This window comes from Sinohyriopsis cumingii, chromosome 14 (assembly GCF_028554795.1).
Source record: "Sinohyriopsis cumingii isolate HCF-2022 chromosome 14, ASM2855479v2, whole genome shotgun sequence".
NCBI lineage: Eukaryota > Metazoa > Mollusca > Bivalvia > Unionida > Unionidae > Sinohyriopsis > Sinohyriopsis cumingii.
In genome coordinates this window covers 89,183,198-89,207,326 of record NC_142974.1, presented here as the reverse complement: position 1 = coordinate 89,207,326, position 24,129 = coordinate 89,183,198, and the positions used below count along the sequence as shown (strand labels likewise).

At 36.2% G+C, this 24,129-nt stretch overlaps 1 protein-coding gene across 1 annotated transcript in view; it reads left to right on the top strand.

Annotated features, from left to right (window-relative positions):
* Nucleotides 1-24,129, top strand: part of LOC149784332 (mRNA-capping enzyme-like) — a 113,270-nt gene that overhangs the window by 39,066 nt on the left and 50,075 nt on the right. The window contains exons 7-9 of the mRNA XM_089932373.1: nucleotides 1,495-1,525; nucleotides 9,108-9,216; nucleotides 12,181-12,296. Coding sequence (XP_089788499.1) covers nucleotides 1,495-1,525; nucleotides 9,108-9,216; nucleotides 12,181-12,296 — 256 coding nt within the window. The remainder of the gene's footprint in view (nucleotides 1-1,494; nucleotides 1,526-9,107; nucleotides 9,217-12,180; nucleotides 12,297-24,129) is intronic.

Here is a 24,129-nt window from a genome sequence, read left to right as displayed (position 1 = left end):
TCCCAAAACTCGTTCATATTTTTCCATATAAATGCAGTAACCTATAATTATTATGACTGAGGTGACAGGTTTGAATTGTGTATGGCCACCACAGATTCTTATACAGCCTTTTATTATTACTGAGGTGACAGGTTTGAATTGTGTATGGCCACCACAGATTCTTATACAGCCTTTTATTATGACTGAGGTGACAGGTTTGAATTGTGTATGGCCACCACAGATTCTTATACAGCCTTTTATTATGACTGAGGTGGCGAGGCTTGAACTCAGCCATCGCTTACAAGCAGCTTCCAGAGGGTCAGTGGTTTTTCCCAGGTTCTTCCTCAGCCAAATATACCGGCCATCTTGTATAGCCTATCATGTGTTGAAAAATTGCATTAAACCCTTGCACCAACAATAACAAGTGATGGTGAACTAATGTCCTGTATCCCTCCATAACTTGGGCTTCAGCGTTACAATCACAAGGTCTGTTCCCAGTATTGGACCGATGTCACTCTATGGTCATTATAGTGACAATGTATCCAAGTGCCAATTGTTTAAAAGCTGGCTTTAGTTTTTGCAGGAATTGCATTTCAGTCCTGTATTTCCTCATGAACAGAGTATGTCTCCTGCAGGAATGTGCATTGAAACCATTTCAACAGGGGCTTCAATTTTTACAAGAAAATCATCCCTCAGCCTAAGAATTCCTTCACATGCTGAATAGAAATAAAACAGAACAAATTTAAATCTAATATGACACTGATCATGCACTGTAATTGCCCACAGAGGATAATTAGTCTTGTCAAATATTTTAAACATAGTGGTAACTATGTAACTAACATCATACACAGTTCTTGTCCCAAAGAACATGCAAATAAAATCATTAAAAACATGCAAACTGATCAGTGAATTGTAGAATTAGATATGAGCATGTCAAATATTGGACTTAAGTAAGAAGGTCAGAGGAAATAACGAGTAATCATAATGATGATAACTAATTTTTTAAGAATATTTTCACTTAGCCAAAGAAAATTTATACTTATATAAACAAGAGCATTCCCTTTTTTATGTTTAGATGGCATGACACATTCTGATCATTAACATTCACATGATGAGACAAGTTAATGGTACAATAGACACTGATGAGAAGGTCCAATAATGTTTTGTAATATATATGTAGCTATGTTTTTTAGATAATTTATTATATACCACCTTAACTATGGAAAGGGACACTCTTAACATGATCACATGGTTTATTTGCACTCATGATCCAGATGGTCACCCTTCCAGATTCCACCCTAAGTTGTTAACAACCAGTCGTGTTTCACCACAGTTTCTGGAGTCCTTCAGAGAATCCTCAGTAAAGCATCAATTGTTTAAAGTCATATTTATTTTGGGCCTAATGTCCATAAGGAATAATGGTTTACTATAAATGTGTGTGGGCATGCAAATTGACCAAAGGACACGTTGGTGCTAATATACAGTATAATACATTCTTAGTTTTTTCTCTTTCAGTATTGAAGCTGCTGTGCAGGAAGTTGCTAAAGTAAGTATTATATACTATGTAGGATGGCAGGAAGTTGCTAAAGTAAGTATTATATACTATGTAGGATGGCAGGAAGTTGCTAAAGTAAGTATTATATACTATGTAGGATGGCAGGAAGTTGCTAAAGTAAGTATTATATACTATGTAGGATGGCATACCATATTCTCATGCTACTTAAAAAGAATTGATTCAAAAATAGAAGACAATAATTTTCCTTCTATTGAAAGTTACCTTGTTTAATTTTTATTTTTCTCCAGTCCTGTATTTAGCAAATTGTAAATAATGTCAATTTTGCAATAAACAACATCCACTGGAACATACTGTCTACAGCCATGTAAAACAGAATCTTTATATTCTTGTAGCAAATAATGTAACATCTCAATTCTTTATAATTTTGTTAATGTATACAATTATGTAATCCAGTTACTTACAGAAGTGATAATGCGTACATCTCAAAATATATTTTCTCCTCAGTAACATACATGCCACCCATTACACTATTTTTCACCAAATTACATTTTCCGCTAAACTGTATATGGATTATGCTTTTATGCTTTATCAAAAATAAAATTAAAATAAATTTGTAAAAAGTAATTTTTGTCATTTTTTTTATTATCTCTTCAATTTCACTCATATAAATTTGAAAATGTTCTTAGAAAAGTGACTGTTGTAAGAGTAGCATAAGATCTCTTTCCTTATTTGTCATTTATAGCAACTGTATATGACCCCTTTCCAGGAAAACAGGTTCTTCAAAGGTGAACTTTGCCTAACAGATTCATTTTATTGATATGGTAGTTAATGAACCAGTCTACATTTTTTTAAAAAGAAAATGACGCTAGTGAAATGCTTTATGTTGTGAGTTGTGGATGTTATATGATGCAAAATAATAAGCAGATGGATCTTTTCAAACTTCAAAACATGTCAGATCAGAAAAAGGGATAAATCAACACAACTTTATAAACTTTAAAAGAGGAATATGAGAATAATGTAATGCAGAGCACCTTACCATGATCATTGCATGATACCAGTTCATGATCAATTAGCAAAAGTTACACATAAAGACTAGTTGAAGTGAGTGCTGAATATAAATAATTTTTCAGTATATTTTGTATTTGTATTCTGGTTCTAATCCAGATGGATTTTGCCCTTTGTGACAAGAATTTTTACTAACTACTAAACCAGGTTAGTAGTAAAAATGTATCTTTTTTATACATGCTGTAATACTGGCATATAATATATAGATTACACTTTTTTGCCACTTATAATAGTAATAATTATGCTTATACCTCTCAAGGGAGGGGTTATGTATATACAGTAGCCCTCCTCTTGAACGGTCTCCCTGACCAGCTACCACCTGCTCCTTACGGCCAGAATCCGTTGGCACTGACGAGTTTGTGTTCAAAAGTACACCTCACGAAAGGCCACCTGGCTAACACGACCAGCAGCCAGCATATTAATGCAATAATATATAATTTTCCCCTCGCAAGTGGCTGCATTTTATTTTAAGATGTATCCCGAACCAGTATTTTATTCATAATGTGTGCATTAAGTAATCCAATTTCTGTTTACCGATGTCAGGTATTCGTTACTGAAAGAGTGTTGACTAAAGTACATGTACCACTAAGATTAATAAAATATATCATTTATGCCTCACGAAAAGTCACATTTATTCCACAAAGCCGAGAAAGACTCAAATTTTAATCCATACAAAAGGGTAAGTGCATGTAATCCAATTAGCCATACAGCTGTGTTATCATAAGATGCCCGGATTAGTTACTCTGATAATTGTAACAGTAGTAACAGCTGAGAAGTGGCAGCATCGATGTACAATACACAAGTCATCAGGAAAATGGTTTGATAGCCTTTATGGCTTCCCTTAGTAAGATGTTGAGCTTGTTCACTTTGATAATTAGTGCTATTACTACTGACAATAATTGTCAAAGTTACAAATCCTAACGGCTGTGAGGTCAAATCTGCGCGATGTTAATTGTACATATCGAAGTCGTTTTGGCTCCTCTCACTTGGTGTAAAGAAATGTATAAAAACAATAGGGTACCAGACTGCGACTAACGAATCACGTGACAAGATCACTTCCTTTAAAAACACACAGCAATTTATTTAGATGCATAAAGATCAACCTGTCGTCAAGGAAAAGAAAAATTCTCAGTTTAGAAGAGAAAGTGAAAGTAATTCAAACGACCAGGGGGGGGTGTGTGTCGAGAATTCTTGCAGAAAACTAATGTCGGAAAGACTTAGATAAACAATATCGTGAAAGATAAGGAAACAGTTCTGCAGAAGTGGGAAGGTGAAATGGACGGAAAAAGGAAGACTGTTTGAGCCAGGAGATGTTTGTATCCTGATTTGAATGACAAGAAAAAGCAACAATTTTGTCAGTTGAATTGGGATATGACGACTTTACCGCAAGTAATGGATGGTTGCACAGATTTAAATTGTGACACAATATTAAGTGTTCTTCCTTAGTGGAGAATTAGCTGATGTTAATAATGAAGTTGTCGAAGATTGGAACAAAAGACTAAACGATATATGCAGGGGATATGACAGCCAGGATATTTTTAATTGTGACAAGACTGGTTTGTTTTTTTAGACTGTTACCAACAAAGTGACAGATGATGTGATCTGTAACATAATTATAAAACAGTTTTAAAACTATATCAATGGTTATTCATAACATTCTTTTGAAAATGATGAAGCAGTTTGTTTTACATTTATTTCATAACATGCATGTGATTTTTTAATGAAAATATTAAACATTTTAGTATTAAATGTACTTGTGACTTTCTTCATATGTATTTACTATTCGCATTTGTCATCCCCCTCTAGAAAGGCCACCCTCATTATAAGGCCACTTCCCTTCTGCAATATGAGTGGTCTTATAAGAGGGGGACTAATGTAATTAAAAAAAATTTAATTTATAGTGTATCCCATTACATTTTTCTTTATTTACAAGAATCAATTTGTTTTCAGTTAATAAGCACCTCATGATTGGCAACTTCAAATTCTTTGACTTCTGCTCTCATGCATATTGCTATTGGTTTTTGTCACATGCAATTCTGTAGACTGTTGTAATTTTTAATTTTGTTCATCATTTATGATTTCTTTTCTGGAAATAAATAATAATTAATAGAACAGTTATCAAAGAAATGAAGATTTTCTTTGCAGAATTCCACCCTCATTTTGGCTTTCATCTTATGGTTTTACTTGTCCTTCTTTTACAGACATGTTATGAATAGCTTCTGTACTTGTAAAGGCAGATATGACCTATTCTTGAAACATTGCTATTCCATTTTTGCTCCCTTAGTTCCCTCATTAAATATAAAATTTATTTATTGCAGATTATCTTTTAATGTATTAATATGAATTACTGGCATAATTTTATTTATATATTTTGGCACATACTTAATTATATCAATAGGTAGAGTTAACATTTGATTGCAAAGTTCAGAGATAGTGTCAAGGTGTCAGAACAAGGACCCTTAAGTAGGACATGATTTGGCTTATGGTATGAGGTGTAGGCAACTTACATGTAGATAAAAAGGGGAAAGGAGATCTTTGATAACTATTCTGTTAATTATTATTTATTTCCAGAAAAGAAAACATTGTTAACAGATTTTGTTATTAGTTGAGATGAAACACTTCATAATAAAACTATTGCTATAAATGACCTGTAGATGGTGCCGTGATGTGTTAGAATAGAAACAGTTAATACCGTGAGATTAAGGAACATGCAAAATCTTTCTGTACTATTACTCATTAAACATGCCACCATTTACATCTCAAATTTATTATTTATCTGCTGCTTGGTCCTTTAAGAAATATTCAAATGAATTGAATGCTGCATTGATAATGCATTATTAAAGAGCTCTTTCAGCTTCATTTGGAACTTTTGCATCTAGTCCTTTTTGTTTTTTTCCCCAAACTTTGCATGTGTATATGTGTGTATGAATGCTTAGATTCTATCAAAGGTAGATGCCCTGGTGACTTTTGATACAATTTATGGTGACTTTTGATACAATTTATGGTGAATTTTGATACAGTTTATGGTGACTTTTGATGCAATTTATTGTGACTTTTTCAACCATTGTCTTAGTATATATACTGTTCCACTCCTTGAAGGCAGGGCAGGGGGAGGGAGGTCGGGAATGATGGAAAGGGGAATGGAATAATTAAGAAAAGCAGGTTGACTTTGGGATTCTTGTGTTGTGAGTTGACTAATTTCTCTGCAAAGATAATGTTCATATGGGCAGTTAAAGCCTATCAGGCTGAAAAATAACAAGACATTCACATGCCAGCTTGGACACAACTAAACATTCTAACATTTGATAGGCTAATATCAGACCACTAACCAGTCAGAAAGATGCATCAAGGTGAAAGAGAGGAAGATGAAAGTGAAGGATAATGAGTTCTTCGGAAATCATCTTCCCTCATTTTATGTAGTGGTATGTGCTTTGTTGGCCCCCTCTCCCTTCCTAAGAAAGGGCTGTTGGTTACCGTCTCATACAATGTTAGCTGGAGACAGATAATGCTGTGTCTCTGTGTGCAAACTAATATCTTAATGGCGTTGATGATGAGAATATTGATGGAGGAAGCAACAGTGTAGTTTTCATTACAAGTATTTTTGCCCCACCATCATATTTGTTTAAGGAGGCCAAGAGAGTGTCCTCCCAGTGTTTGTGAACCTAATAGCAGCAGTATTTTGCCAAGGACATGCCATTGCACTAGAGACACATAAATATAATAGATGGTGCATTAAAATTCCTGTAGGTGAGTCATCGGGTGCATAAATATTCAGTTGGGAATGAATCAGCAACCACAGCAAAGAACTTTGAGTTCAAATAATGCATCAGTTTGGTTACTGATAAACACCTGTGTAACAGTGCTTTTCATATTGATGTAACCTTGAATCTAATATTGTAAGCAGTCAATTTATCACATAAATTTTCTTGGAATCACTTGATTAGTAATACATGTACTTCAATCATAGTAATGGCATCAGGAAATTCAAAGCCACAGATAATTCTAAGCTTTGGGAGGGGCCCTCACAACGAAAGAAAATGAAATCAGTTGAAGACATATAACCTAGCCAATAGTAATAAGATGCTAGTCAATCAGGCTAGACCAAATGAGAGTAAATCAGATCAAAGGAGAATTTGCCATGATACATGATTGAAAGATTTTCCATGGTTGGCATATGATTAAAAAAAAAATCATGATGTGTAGTCTCTTTTTTCATATTGAAGCAGAATTCTATGACTGAACATCAGACTAATTTTAGAACATGTACACTGATGGTGGAGCAGAGAAGACCCAGATCTGATGAGTCATGCTAATCACACCATGGAAGGATGGAATTTGGTTTCAAGACCGCAGCAGAAAAGATACATAGAATCTTAACTCCACCTCTCCCATCTACAAGCCACAACTGCAAAGCCAGAGCTTTAAGTAGATGTTGAGGATGAGGGAGAAAATCGAGCATTTCATATTCTTTGGAGTCAGTGAAATATTGGCAACATTTCTGGCCATGTTTTTGGACAGGCTCCATGACCTTGGAATTCATTAGCTTTCTTTATGGTTACCAGTATCATATAACACACTCTGGTACCACACACACTCAGATACATACAGCATATACATTCTGAGTGTTGATAGAAATATTGTGGCAGTACACTTGTCAAATCTGTTCTGCAAAGTTAATGAAAGAGTATTTTAGGTGATTTCAAAACTGGTGCAGAAATTGGTTATGACATCATCAATGCTAGATTTGGTGCATTTGGTGATTTTTCACAGAGATGAAATAGCATGAAATGAGCATGCATGACAGTTTATTTTCCACATATCCAAAGTAATCAACAGGACAGCTCACCACTAAATGGCAAATGTCCTTATAACTTTGTTGAACCTTGATTTTATATGATGTGATACGTTTCTACATTTGTCATCACTGAATACACGTCATCTTTTGGATGTGCGATTATTGCCCATAGACTCACTGCTGCTGTTTGTGGGTTGTATAGAAGATGTATGAAAGCAGTTGGTGTAAGAGGTGACCCTCCAGATCTCCTTGACTACTCACCTACTCAACAGTCTCAACCACAAGGGAGAAATGTTAGGAGGCAGGAGGATAATCAGCAATATCCTTCTCAGCATCAGCAATCTTGACTGCGGCAAAGTTTCAGATGGCAGCAGACATTTCAGCTTTGGAAGCAATTTAATAAAGACATAGGAAGCAAAATTTCCTTTTCCTATACCCTTCCAACAATTCACAATGATTCATTAACCTCAATACACATGGTGAGTCTCCAATTTGGCACCAGTCTTAAGTCTTTCTTGAATCAACCTTTTTCCTGACATGCAATGGGTGATAGTAGTTTTGGAGGGGCTTCTGAATTTGTCTATCCAGCTCCCTTGTGTTCACCATCAGTGATGGAGATTCTAACAGATCCAATAAAGGAGGTGGTTTTATTATAGGAAATTGCATTTTTACTGTACGAATGGGTGGTGGAGAGAGTACATACCTTTTTTTGTTATTGAATCAATTGAGAGATATTTTTGTGCAGGTCTGCAGACCATGACACTTAATATGAGATCACTCTTACCTTCATTGTGACCTCTCCTTAATAGCTGGGTAATTAATTTAACTGCGTATTTTATATGTAATACATATTTAGTGATGATTTTTCACAATATCATGAGTATTGCTTGAGCATAATCACATTCTGAATCTGCCTTATGGGGTTCTCAGCTATACATGTGGATGGCCACTACCTTACAATTCTTAATGAGAGGTTCTGTGGTCAATCCAAATAAAATTGATCTTCAGTTATTTTGACTTAATGTGACTTCTCACTCAGTATCTTTGGTTTTAGTCAATGCAGAAATCATCAAGGCATATTTTTTCTTTTACAGTTCTTTTATTGTTAAAATAGAGATTTTCTGTTCATTAAATAAACAACTCTTATAATGCTTCTTGTATTTTCTAGTGTAAATTGATGCTTGGCATCAAAATATTTTGTTTTATAGTTTTTATTTCAATCTCCTCAATTTAAATGCATCTTCACTCATGTGAAATGTGTGTTCCAGAGAAAACAGTTTTTGTGAGTGAATATTTATTTTTTTGCATCTTTTCAGGCACAATTTAAACCTGGCTTGATTGGGTAAAGCCTGGTTTCAGTTCTGAAGTTTTTCTGAATCACCAAAGCATGAGTTCGTCTTACTTAATGAGATGGACTTAAATTTTGAGATTCCAAAGATTTTGTCAGTAGATGCTGCAGACTAATATCATAGTTCATAAAAGTGTATTTTAGTTCTTGGTTAGTCCATTTCAGATAATAATAATTATAAATGTCTGGAGTTTTTTCATTCATTATCCCATACTTTTCTGGGTATAATTGTAATAAATTTCTCATTATTTTCATTAATTACCACAGATTTAGTGAGTACATAGATGAGGATGTTATGATCCTTTAGATTGATGCAATGGCTGTTCTACATAAATTGTGTCCATATGTCATCAGAATCAATTTTTAAAAGTAAGAGGAGGACTTCTGTATTCTTTTCATTCTAGGCTCGACCACCTGGTATCTACAAACAAGATTACTTGGATGAGTTATTCTCACGGTATGGAGACAAGGACGATGCTCCACCAGCCCCACATCTCCCAGATTGGTGTGATGGTAAGGTTCATCATTGTTGGGCCCCTCACTTGTACAGGTCAAAAGGGTAAAGTAAGGAATTTTGAAAATTTTAAGATATTCTTTTTTTATTTAGAAAAATTTAACTTGAGATGTGAGTCATGGTAAATATTTTTTGGTTAACTTTTGACACCCATCCATCCATCCATGCATTCTTCTCCCCTCTGGGAAGATATTTTGTATTCTAAATCTTTGCTGTAATCTACTCAACTTTGTGTTATGTGTTTTTAATTTAATTTATTTAATTTGTATTGTTTGTTGGCTTTTCTCAATGATTAAATCTGTATTTTGTAATTGACCCTGGGTCCAAAATCAAGTTCATGGTGTACCTGACCAGTAACATTTATTTTGTAAACAATATAATAGATAGCAAATATTTCTCTATTATTATAGATTAAATATTCAAATAATTATTAATGTATTTATTTGAATCTGAGTTCAGGACATCACTTTTCCACTTGGAAATTCCTAAACTTGTTGACATTTACGAATGTTTTATACAGGAAACTGGCGTACACCCTGGCGCTATTATTGTGTCTTAGCTTTTTATAGCAATGTTGTTACTTGAAAAATTACTCATTGCTACTTTAACATCCAAAGTTGAACCAGTCTTATTATTGTGTTCAGTTTTAAAATTATGTGGATTTATTTATTAAAATTTTTCACTAGAATTATAAACTGCTCAATAATACTTCTAAAACTTAATCATTAATTTGGAAATATAGTGAATTCAGACATAGACATTTTAGATTATATTATTATGATACATTAAATGACTGTTAACACATTACCTCATACCAAGCCTTTGGCACATCAGCACATTCAAGACTACATGCACAGCAACCTATTCAGTATTGGAATTTATTTCGAATACCACTAGAATTTAGTTGGAACTACATACATTTGGATTTGTGGTTGAATGTTTAGGACTTTTTGGGATTTAATTCACAGTAATGTAAATTATTTTAAAATTTTCTTTTTGCATTCTAGGGAAAGAAATTATGTTAAAATTTACAAAACTTTGGTTTTAGCTCTTCAGTGTTACTTAGTTTAAGACCAAAGATCTGTCATACTTTTTAAATATCATACTAAATATAATCACTCTCTTGTAATTGGTGTAGACAGGTGATGGAGAATTCCCAATGTTTGCAATTTGCACTTGCAAGATTTTTTCATGATGATCTTTGTGCTTTTTGTTGGAAATATACCTGTTTAGTTTTTCCACCTTTTTAAAGACAAATCAGCCCAACATTATCTCTGCTTTTTCATAGAGGTTAACTGGAAAGACTGCCAATCTATTATACTAACTTAGAGTACTAACACACTAACAGACACTTGATAACACTGCTCCTGTTTATTAGGCAAGTATGGTCATGGATCCCATTTCATTAATTGGTAGTAATCTTGTACTTCGTTTTAACAGGATCTCATTATAAGGCAGTGTACTGTATGTACTCTGGGGAGTACTGTATCTTCAAAGGTGCAGATACAAAATCATTTATATCAAGGATCCCAAAATTCTAATGGTTCTTGGCAGATATTTTTTCAAAAACTTTAACACTGCAGCTTAATATTTGTGAAATTTAGTGTGCAGAAATTCAAAGGAGATATAGCAAGCATTAGCAGAAAAAAAACATTTATATTCTAAATTATTAAATGTACTTAGAAAGTGTCATTTTCAATTACTAATATTATGTTGCTTCAGTTTTAGTGTTTTATGTTTCAGTTTTTAATTATCATTCCCTGCTTCACTAGTTTTTACTTGAACTACTTATTTCTGAAAATGAGAGTTTTTTTCAGAAAAGAATGTAATATTCTGCCCTGTAATTAGCCTTTTTGTCCTTTTTCATTCCATTGGGTTTCACTGAGGGTAAGCACTTTGATGATGTACTCATTTCACTAGCAGTTTGAGCTCTTTCCACTCTGATATAGGGCTTTTATGTTCCATGCCCCTATGCTGGAGTTTACCTCAATCTTTGGATGATTGGCTGGTGGCTTGGCTCCCAGAAGGTTTTCTCCAGGTTCTATAATGGATCCTCCAGCAGAGGACGCTTCCTCAATCCAGTCGGTAGTTTCTGGTGTCATCATGGTAGTCAGTATCCATTGAAGGGTGATTGGCCTAGACAGCATTATCAGAACCCAGTTTGTCAACACATTTCAGAGTGGATTTGAGTTGACATTCCTGTTGATAATGTTGCTACTTATATCATTTTAAAACAAATGAAATTTTTTACAAGTAGAGGCATTTTCATGAGGATTTGCTTGGTTGACATGTCACTTTGACTTGTGCATATCGTCAAGAGATGAGCAATGTTTCATAAACTGAATGAACATTTATTGACTGGATATTAGTCATGGGGCATTTTTCAGTAGTTCATAGATACTTGTTCACATTATTTAAGAATGACCCTGTATCTTTTTCAGTGAGGAAATATGCTTATGAAGCTTAGGTGTGAAAAGAAATAACAGAATACTGACAATCTGCAGTGCTGCTTAGACCCTAGTTTTTGATCCCATTCATATCACCTTGTTTCAGCTACATCAATTTTAAGAGTGGTTTTATTTTTCAATAAATTGCCATTTACAGAGATAAGATTTAATCAAACTTAGAAGCTGGATATATCTTGATATTGACTGACAGTCAAGTCCAGTGATCTGTCTATAGTGTCGTACCTTGTTGTTGATAAATAGTAAGTAATTGGGCAGCTAAATAAGGCAGTGGTAACATGCTTCCTTTACAGCTCTGCTGTTCCAGGTTCAGTCCAAAGTTCCAATGGTGCAAGTATAATTGGTCATCCATGCAAGGTTGCTGTTTTTTTCTTCTATGTATTTGTTTGAACCACCTAGAAGACCATGTTATGCCAACATCTGAATAGCAGAACTTGTTGAGCAGACATCATTAAATAAATAGCTTTAAATTTGGAATAATCTGTCTCATATTTTTAGAATCTGAGGATGCAGATGATGATGGTCACCCACTGCCTAATGGAGGAGATGCAGCAGCAGATGGCACTAGGAAGGATGGGAAAAGAAAGCGGTTGAAGACAGAGTTTGTTAGAAAGGTCTGATTGATTGATTGATTAATTGATGTTTAGTGTCTCACCAGCATGTAAAAAGCCATATCATGCCCAGGCATATCAGTAAGATACCTTACCCAGAGACATATAACAGCAGCTGACTCACCCTGATCTCGGCAGGGTTTAAACCAACATCCTTCTTGTTCAAAGTCTGGCATGCTAACCTCTTAGTCACTGCTGCTTCCTTTACCGGTGTTTGTTTCAACCAGGTCTCTAAATTTGTCATATATACCAGACTTATAAAAGACACTGATGTTGTGACCAACATTAAAATGTCCAGATTTGAAACTGGGAGGTCCTCCTTCGAATACATTCCCCAATCAAATTATGTTAGGAATATTAGTCTGCTACCTCATGAATCAGGCCCTACTAAAATATGAAATTCATCATTTTCTGTCTATTTCAATAGACAAATGGCACTAACTCTTGTCCATTACCTCCCCGCCATGTATTGCTAGTGTATAGCTTAACTGCTGGATGGAATAACATTGTCCAGTTTATCCTCCAACAATCCATGCCATTTTTGTGTTTTAAGTGACTCATCCAACATTCCTTTTGGGTGTATTTTGTAGATTAATCATTCTGCTGCAGGTTGTATACATTCTTTTTATAATTCCTACCAAATTAGAGTGATTTATCACCTTTAGGGACTTTGTCCTTATAAGACCAGATCAAACCACGCTATCTTTGACCTCAGCAAGGTCATTATGAGTTGGTGTGTCATTGACTTTTTATGCTTGCTGCATTTGTAACAGAGTTTGTTTTAGCAAGTTTCTAACATCCTGCATTGAAAATTCATGCTTTCTTTTTCCCTTTATGTGTAGTTTCAGTTTAATGGTCAGTTAAATACGTAAAATGCGCAAGTTCAAAGCATAGTCTATAAGTTTCGAATGCTACACTTTTTCAGTTCCTTTGTTAGTAACGGGGAATTCATTTAAATTAGCAAGTTATTAACTTCTTGATTGACTAATTTATGCTTTGCTTTCTCTTGTGTCATTTCAGCTGGATGTCATTTAAATGCTATTAAAGCAACTTCAGAGCATGGAAGTCTACCACGGCTCTTGTTTTGTTTATACCAAGTATACACCTTTTACGATATGCAGCATAATATCTGGTCAGAGGAAGTCTAGTTAGTCACATACTGATTTGCTAATCTGTGCTTGGTTCTCTTCTTGTGTCATTGCAGGAGAAATATTTACTAAATGCATGAAATGTACATTCATAGCCATTGTCCATTTAGCATTGAAGGGAAGGAAAGATGGAATAGGTCATGGTAGACAATCTACGGTTCATTGGTGGCAATACCGATTCATTGGGGAGTACTCCCCAATTTTAGGTGGCCCAATGGGCACAAGTCTTCCTGCATGTCCGAGCATGGTCATTGGGCCTGTAAGTTAGGGCGCATGAGGTTCATATCGGATCAATTGGATCCACCTCCCTTATACCACTGCACTGTTACCAGCTGTCCAGCTGTCACTGACCTTACAGCTGTCCAGGATGGGGGACCTTTTGAGAAGATGGCCCAGCCAACTCTGACTCATTGGGTCAGTATTCCCTAATTTAAGGTACCCCAGTGGGCATAAGTTTCCCCGAGATATCTGAACATGGTTTTTGGGCCTATAAGTCCAGACTCATGATTTTTGTACCAGATGCATTGGATCTAATGCATAATTAAACTACACCATCACAGACCATCCATCCATTACTGGCCATCATCCGTTCTAACATGGGGACTTTTTGCAACCAACTGTGATTTACAGAGATCTTAGTGACAGATCCGCCCAGCTAATGGTATTGTCGGTGACATGCCCTTTCTGTGACTGAGATTTCAGTGTGAAATCAGTCTATCCAGCCAGGCCCTTATAGTGTCTGGTACAGATGGTAGCCAGACTGCCTTCTATATTGCCAGCTTCCAGGCCGACCACTCACCAGGCAAACCAGCCAGCAGTCCTGGCAGCTTTCAGGCCAATCATTCACACAGCAAACCTGCCAGCATTGCCAGACTTCCGTTCACTGCTTTTAGCATGGGAGAGCTAGTGACATTTTCGTAGGGATGGAATTGAGTCTTCATACCACATGGTATGTCTTCTCTAGAGCTGCAAGTAGACCCAGTTGGGTCTTGATGCACAGTGAGTGCAACAGAATTCCATCAAATCCACCATTTTTTTACATCTTACTCAGATCCAACCATGGAACTGACTGATGTTTAGCTTTCAAGCTGCCTTTGAGAACAATTATAGGATGTTGACTACTTCAGAATGCCCTCCACCCGCTACTGCTATTCTAAAGAATTGGTAGATCTTGGTAAGGAGGAAGAGATGGACTTAAGGGAACCTTCAGTACTGATTTCCCAGCACTTGACAAGAATATAATAGCTGTTCATGTCTGATCTTCTGTTTTGTAAGTTGGACAGATATGCTTCATGCCCCTCAGAACCGGTACAGGATGTTGCACCGTTGGATTAGGCCTCATTTGCACCTTTCAGACTCAACAGAGACACATGGCAATAGCCACCCTTAGGTGGTGATGGCCAGGAATTTTAGAGTCATTGACCAGAGCTGCTGACTATACCATCGCCAATACTTTGACAGGTTCAGCCAATTTACTCCAGATATGATGTTTTGCATGCCTGTGATCCAGGTCAAAGTTGTATTTGGAGGAAGAATAGATGAAGTTTGAAGGCAGGCTCAGGAACTGCCCCTCCACCTCGCTGCTCAACCCACATAGACGTTTGGAACATCTCATCCCCCACCATTGTGAAGGGACTATAAGAGGTCTCAGGACGGGATCTTCTCAGTCATATGTACACCAATATCAGTCCCTATGAATCAGTTGTACAGAGGCAGTAAGAAACTGAATTTTGAGCTCACTTGATCTCCCTATTCCCTCAGAACTGGTGGGTGTACGTGATCGGTCATTAAGAAGGGCTATGGGTTTCGTTCATCAACTATCCCCTCCCCTCTCCTCTCCCCTCTTCATGGATGCACTGGGAGAAGGATGCTTTCCTACAATAGGTGATATAGTTGTTCATCAAAAGGCGGTGCAGCTTGTGCAAAGACCACAATCTTATTCAAGGCCGTTTCTTTTTCAGAAAGTAAAAAGTAAGTTGAGTTTCAACTAATTCAAGATGGAGATAGTGAAATCAATCTGCCTGTTTGATGGGCCAAGTATGCCGTCAGTCTCAATGTGACTGATTCATATTTTCACATCCCTATCCACCTTTGTCAAGAATATTTTCTCCAGTTTTGTTTACTGTGACACATGTTATCAATGTCGCATTGGCCTCAACATCAGTCCTTGGGCTTTTGCCGAGATTATGGATTATGTCGTCTGGATGATGTCCTCCAAAAACATGGTGAGTACTATTCTACCCCAAGGCAGGAACGATCTCCTCTCTCTTTTAGATCATCCAGGCTTTCTAGTGAACTGTGTAAAGTCAGACATCCATCCATCCCAGAATTTTTTCCATCTGGATATGAAATTTTTAACCTACTGAAATCTGGCTTGCTTCTGTTTTCATAATCAGAATTGTCAAACATATTGTGTCCATTTCCAATAGGACTTGGGTTTCGGTGAAAGAGTTTTTGCAACTCCTCGGTTTATTCAGTGCAGCACTGGATTTGATCCTGTTAGGCTGTCTTTGTTATGTGGACATTGCAAGCACAATAGTGCCCAATTTCAAGTCCCCATGATCAAGCAGTCATAATAATGCCCTTCATCAGTGGTTGGCTGACCATGGGAATCCCGCTGGGGAAGCCCCAAGCAGAAATAACAGTAGGTACTGACACCAGTGCACACAGTTGTGGTGCCCACCTGTTGTCTACCTTCACTATCATCAGCGACACCTGTGAGCCAGAGGAAAGGCCTCTACACTTCAGCATTCTAGAAATGAAGGCTGTCATCAATGCCTTTCACTTCTGAAAAGATCGACTATGAGGCAAAAATGGTCCTCATTAGGTCAGACAACTCTGTAATGGCGCCTTATCTCCTCAAGCAGCAAGGAACCAAATCTTCCGACCTGTGTGTTCTGATTTGGTAGTTTCTACTTTGGTGCAACAATCTCCATATCAACATACATATCAGACATATTCTCAGCAGACTCAATGTCTTGGCCAACACACTGTCCAGAAGAGGTCAAGTCCTTCTCTCAATCAACTAGTCATCAATCAGAATTGTGCATTATGGGTGCATCCGATAATCAACCTCTTTGCGACAAGGTGGAATCAGAAGCTACCCACCTTTGTCTCTCCATTTCACAACCCAAAAGCTTGGGCCATGGATGCATTGTCAGTTATTTGGGTGGGATTGTGGGCATTTGCCTCCCCTCCCATGGTGCTGATACTGAAAATAATTCTGAAGTTACAGGGTCAGAATGGCAAGATGATTCTGATAGGCCCTCTTGGATTGAAAAAGTCCTGGATCACCAGTCTACTCATTCTACAGATAGATCTGCCCAGGAAGATTCCAGACAACCCGAATCTTCTCCAGCTACCACTGTCTTTTGTGGTCCTTCTCTGCCCGGATCATCCTCTTCTTTATGCTTGACTGTTATCAGGAGAGCTTTGCGAGACAGACAATTCAATCCTTCAGTTGTGGAGAGAATCCATAGAGCAAGAAGATTTGCCAGTCTGAAAGCTTACGAGGGAAGGTGGCTTGTTTTCAGCTTCTGGTACCATACCAATAAAATTGGTTCTCTGTGTGCCCTAATCCCTCAACTGGCCAACTTTTTCTCTGGCACTTTGAGGAGAAACAGTTGGGCTCCAATCTCTTTCAAGTTCTACCACCCCATGATATTGGACAAATTCTGGCATCATGGCAGACATGATTTTAGACCTGTCAGATATTTTAATGGTTTGGACTCATTCAACCAGAATCCCTCTTTTTCCAAACAGAAACAATCCTGGGATTTTACATGGCTTGATTGGAATCCATTCAAACCTCTAGCCCACACTATGCTTAAGTCACTATCATCCAAGTTATGTTTCCTTAGAGCTTTAGCTTCTACATGCAGGGTAAGCGAGCTGCATGCCCTTCATGTCAACCTGAATTCTCTTTAGCTAAGTTTGAGGGTTCAGTGGTTCTCTTGACACAACCAGGCTTTTTAGCCCCATAATAGGTTACCATCTGTCAATAACTAGAGTTGTCACTCACTTTTCTCTTCCATAGACAGGTCAAGAACAACAGTCAAGCATGATCCTGTTTTTGCTCTCAAGCACTACTTGAAACCAACAAGGAATAAGTCATGGAATGCACAAATGCCTCTTTCTTCCAGTGTGAGCTGAAACAGAGGATATCACCCCTCAAGCCCTTTCATCATGGCTGAAGTCGGTTTACACTTGGTGTACTCTGATGTCTCACCAGATCTGAGACGCCTCATGAAGATTACTGCCTCGCATTTGAACGCATCATTTCAATCTCAGATATAATAAAAACTGTTGGCTGGCATGCAGAGTCAACCTTCTCAAGCCTTCATCTCAGAAATTTAGTGTTGCAGAGGCAAACCTTGAATCTGGTAGGTCCACTGGTGGCATTACAGATGGCCACCAAACCCAACTATCAATGCAGTCTGTTAGCTTTGCTGGATTTGCCATTAAATTTTATTGGTAAGAAGATTTTAATATTAATCTTGTTAACCATGTGTTAGGGTTACAGGATGTGACCCCAGGCTATGTTTCTTGTGTAATTAGGTGAATGGGTTATCACTCACATGGAGAATACAGCCATTCTTCCATAGAAGGATACCCAAAGTAGAGATTGGATGCTCTGGAAACTTCAAAGAATTGGCTTGCAGCAAATGACTGATCTGAATCTGTCTTTCTTTTTGCATGGTTTGTAATTGAAATTCACCAAACTGAGTACTTATTGTCTGGCTGATAATATCCAGCTATTCTTCCACAGAAGGATACCCAAGGTAGAGATTGGGATGCTCAGCATCTACTCCTCCTATTACTTGTTCTCCTAACATAATGATGTGTCTGCACATCCTGTTGTTTATTTCCCCATCATAAAGATGTACTGTATAGATTATCAACAAAAAAAACCAAGATCTATGTGTTTGGCATCCAGTTTGATGCTTCCACACTTTCTTTTCACATTTGACAATTTTTCGGCTGTAGTTCACTTTGAAATTTTTATTACAAAGCTCAGAACCTGAATTTATGTTGTGGCAAAACCATTTTTTGTTGTAAAGACTGTTAAGTTCCTAGTTAAAATGTTTAAGCTGTCAAGGTTATAAAAAGACAACAAAGATTTATATATTGAAAAAATAATTAGCTTTTAAAGTCCAAGAGTATTGCAGTGCAGTTAGTTTGGCTATGTATCTATATGTACAGTACAGCTCATGTAATTTTTGTAGTTTCTCTGTGTATTGCAGTCCTGTTAGTCAGCTCTTTATCCATATGAATGGTACAGATCATGTGATGTTTGTAGTTTTTCTGTGTATTGCAGTCCGGTTAGTCTGGCTATGTGTCTATATGTACAATACAGCTCATGTGATTTGTGTAGTTTCTCTGTGTATATCTGTATGTACAGTACAGATCATGTGATGTTTGTAGTTTCTCTGTGTATATCTGTATGTACAGTACAGATCATGTGATGTTTGTAGTTTCTCTGTGTATATCTGTATGTACAGTACAGATCATGTGATGTTTGTAGTTTCTCTGTGTATTGCAGTCCTGTTAGTCTGGTTATGTATCTATATGTATAGTACAGATCATGTGATGTTTGTAGTTTCTCTGTGCATATATATATGTACAGTACAGATCATGTGATGTTTGTAGTTTCTCTGTATTGCAGTTCTGTTTTTCTGGCTATGTATCTGTATGTACAGTACAGATCATGTGATGTTTGTAGTTTCTCTGTGTATTGCAGTCCTGTTAGTCTGGTTATGTATCTATATGTATAGTACAGATCATGTGATGTTTGTAGTTTCTCTGTGCATATATATATGTACAGTACAGATCATGTGATGTTTGTAGTTTCTCTGTATTGCAGTTCTGTTTTTCTGGCTATGTATCTGTATGTACAGTACAGATCATGTGATGTTTGTAGTTTCTCTGTGTATTGCAGTCCTGTTAGTCTGGTTATGTATCTATATGTATAGTACAGATCATGTGATGTTTGTAGTTTCTCTGTGCATATATATATGTACAGTACAGATCATGTGATGTTTGTAGTTTCTCTGTATTGCAGTTCTGTTTTTCTGGCTATGTATCTGTATGTACAGTACAGATCATGTGATGTTTGTAGTTTCTCTGTGTATTGCAGTCCTGTTAGTCTGGTTATGTATCTATATGTATAGTACAGATCATGTGATGTTTGTAGTTTCTCTGTGCATATATATATGTACAGTACAGATCATGTGATGTTTGTAGTTTCTCTGTATTGCAGTTCTGTTTTTCTGGCTATGTATCTGTATGTACAGTACAGATCATGTGATGTTTGTAGTTTCTCTGTGTATTGCAGTCCTGTTAGTCTGGTTATGTATCTATATGTATAGTACAGATCATGTGATGTTTGTAGTTTCTCTGTGCATATATATATGTACAGTACAGATCATGTGATGTTTGTAGTTTCTCTGTATTGCAGTTCTGTTTTTCTGGCTATGTATCTGTATGTACAGTACAGATCATGTGATGTTTGTAGTTTCTCTGTGTATTGCAGTCCTGTTAGTCTGGTTATGTATCTATATGTATAGTACAGATCATGTGATGTTTGTAGTTTCTCTGTGCATATATATATGTACAGTACATATCATGTGATGTTTGTAGTTTCTCTGTATTGCAGTTGTTTTTCTGGCTATGTATCTGTATGTACAGTACAGATCATGTGATGTTTGTAGTTTCTCTGTGTATTACAGTCCTGTTAGTCTGGTTATGTATCTATATGTATAGTACAGATCATGTGATGTTTGTAGTTTCTCTGTGCATATATATATGTACAGTACAGATCATGTGATGTTTGTAGTTTCTCTGTATTGCAGTTCTGTTTTTCTGGCTGTGTATCTGTATGTACAGTACAGATCATGTGATGTTTGTAGTTTCTCTGTGTATTGCAGTCCTGTTAGTCTGGTTATGTATCTATATGTATAGTACAGATCATGTGATGTTTGTAGTTTCTCTGTGCATATATATATGTACAGTACAGATCATGTGATGTTTGTAGTTTCTCTGTGCATTGCAGTCCTGTTAGTCAGCTATTTGTCTATATGTAGAGTACAGATCATGTGATGTTTGTAGTTTCTTTGTCTATTGCAGTCCTGTTAATCTGGCTATGTATCTCTGTGTATAGTACAGATCATGTGATGTTTGTAGTTTCTTTGTGTATTGCAGTCCTGTTAATCTGGCTATGTATATATATGTACTGTACAGATCATGCGTGATTTTTGTAGTTTCTCTGTGTATTGCAGTCCTGTTAGTCTGGATATGTATCTTTATGTGTTGTACAGATCATGTGATGTTTGTAGTTTCTCCGTGTATAGCAGTCCTGTTAGTCTGGCTATGTATCTATATGTACACTACAGATCATGTGATGTTTGTAGTTTCTCTGTGTATTGCAGTCCTGTTAGTCTGGCTTTTTATCTATATGTACAGTACAGATATGTGATGTTTGTAGTTTCTCTATGCATATCTATATGTACAGTACAGATCATGTGATGTTTGTAGTTTCTCTGTGTATTGCAGTCCTGTTAATATGGCTGTATATCTATATGTACAGTATAGCTCATGTGATGTTTGTAGTTTCTATGTGCATATCTATATGTACAGTACAGATCATGTGATGTTTGTAGTTTCTGTGTATTAAAGTCCTGTTAGTCTGGCTTTTTATCTATATGTACAGTACAGCTCATGTGATGTTTGTAGTTTCTCTGTGTATTGCAGTCCTGTTAGTCTGGCTATGTATCTATATGTATAGTACAGTTCATGTGATGTTTGTAGTTTCTATGTGCATTGCAGTGTCTGGCGGTAGCATGGACAGACTTAAGGAAAATCACTTTCAAGTTTCCATCTTGCAAAGTTGTTTGAAGGTGGAGAAATGGCTCATGTACCATCTCTAATTGCCTTGCCACTAAGTTGCAGTGGTGAGAGTGGCCAACTGTTAAAAGTCAGTACACATGCTCTATCAAGGACAAATACTGCGAATAATATGCAAAGTATAACCAACTCAGTTCACCCAGATTAAATATTTCCATATCTTAAATAGAATAGCCATACATGGCTTATTTTAACTCACTACTGATCACAAAGCCTCTCACATAAGCTGTTTGTCCTTTGAGCTTCACAAGTTGAGCGACTGCCTAATCCAGATAATATTTTTGAAGCATGAACAGCAGTTTTCAAGCATAATTTATATAAACCAGTCAATTCTTTGTTTTACATTCATATGTAACCTGTCATGCAGTAGTGAAACTAGTGTTTTGTCATTATGAACAAACTTTGATCAGTGATTATTTCAAATCAGTGATGATTTAATTTAATGGATAGATACAATGAGCAGGATACAGTAATCTTGACATGTGGATCATGAATTTTGTATAGAATAACACATACATGTATTTTATGATTTTTGTGGGAATAATACACATAAAATAATCTTGATAATGTAATAATAATAATAATAATAATATTTGGTGCATGATATTTGTTCAGGAACCAATTTTTTGAAAGGTAAAACCTGCATACAGAGGTCACTGTGTACAAATGCAAGTTTTGCCTTTTCCTATGTGTAGCCACTATTGTCCAGTATTGCTAGTTGTGATGTTCATGGAACTATATCCAATTGTTACAGTTTGCCCTGTAGCAAGCTCTGTAAAGTATATAATCTATGTTTAGAACACAAGTTTTAAAAGTACTCATGAAAACCTCCAGGGCTGAACTGATTTTCTTTTTAAATGGCACATGTACATACTCATAGTTACTGTAACTTTTTAAACAAACACTAAATGGAGACAGCTTTTTCTAGTGTTGGAATTTTTGAGATATTGAAAGATTAGCATCATCATAATTTGCTAGAGTTCACAGTTTTCTGCGCATGCGTTGACACTAATCGTTCACCGTTTGTCACTTCATCTTCTGGATTAATACCATTTTGTAATTAAGCTACGCAACAGTTAAAATGTTTTCACCTCCAAGGAGAAACATTTGTATTCCACAAAAAGTGAAGTATAGATTGGAGTATACCAAAAATGGGCCTTGCATTCAATCATCAAACAGTGATGTACATTATACTTTTTGAACAGTAGTGTGCTGCAAATTTTAGAACTGGGAATGTGCACCAGGGCTCGTTTTGTTGCTTACAATTTATCTGTCATACATGTACTATATAGTAATATTATAATATAATACATGTATGACAGATAAATTGTAAGCAACAATATGAACCCCTGTGGGCATGTGGCAGGATGATGTGAAGAGATTACTGCTATAGTACCCTCAGAGATTTCAGGTCTGGAATACTTTAAGCCACCTACTCAAGTCCTGCAAGCTATCATTACTGAAACATTGTTTGTGAGCTTTCTTGTTAATCATAACCTGTCTTTCTCAGTTTGAGATCAGCAACAGTGATAGTGAAATATTATTTCCTATCGTGAGGAAAAATAAGACAAACTTTAGTTCTGCTATAGGTGCTGAAAATTTACAACAATTTTAGTCAACAAGATTAACCAGCAGACAAGAAGCCTGAATGTTTTTGAAAGCAAATTTTTTACCATAGCCTAATTAAGTCTTCCACAGTATCATATCATGACAAATAGCATGATGTCTGTATATATCAGTAAAGTTGGCTGCAGATAAATTTCTAGGTGTAATCAGTGTAAATAATGTTTTATTTTTATTGGGGATTTTCATACTGACAATCAAAGTGGATGGAACTAGTGCCATAATATAATTTGTCACTAATTGTGTTTCAAATTCACTAATTGTTATCCCTCTTTTCACTAAGTCTGGAGGGTTGGCAGCTCTTTTTAGTCACAACATAGATAGAGATAAAGCTTAAGCAGTTGCAGAAAAATGCTCTGCAGGATACTGAGTTGCATCTAAAAGAGAATTTTATGACTGTAAATTAACTGTGATTGGAAACGATATAAAAATAAACCATGAGAATAACAGAGAGAAGGAGGGAACAAATAGATTGGTTGCCAGACATGTGGCAGTCTAAGCATCATGAAACAAAATATCAGAAACTTGCAATTTCATTATCAACAGGAATCCAGATGAAATACACTTTACTGAATCAGGGAGGTTCCATTTAAACATACATGGTACCCAGGGAAGACAGTTTTTAAAAAAAATATTTGCCAGGGTATTTTGATTTCACAAAGCTCATATTACAATTATAAGAAATTCTAAATTGCATCTATGGGTGAATACCCCACTTTAAAAGTGCCTTCCATGTATGTTTTAATGGAACAGCCCTTATTTAATTCCTTTACAAAAGGTAGAGAGAGAGAACGAATTTTAGAATGACAAAGACACATGACTACATAACTGCTTTTATTTTCACAATTCATTTTGGATTAAAGCTGCATAAAACAATACAGGATGTCAGGCAAAATCTTAGTGTTTATCTGCAAAATAATAACAAAAATACACATGATTTGAGATCTTCATTGATTGTTTTCGTTTGGTCTGTTACAGCATGCATGATATCAAGATTATTTAGTGCCAAGGTACTTGAGATTTTGAGAGAGAGAGATTCCTCTTCAAATCATGATATTTTATCCATTTCATTATTCATTTCATCAATAAATTTAATTATGGACTTTCAATTACTTGGTTTTAATTGAGGTCTGTTAAATTCAATACTCCAAGTTGGATGTCTT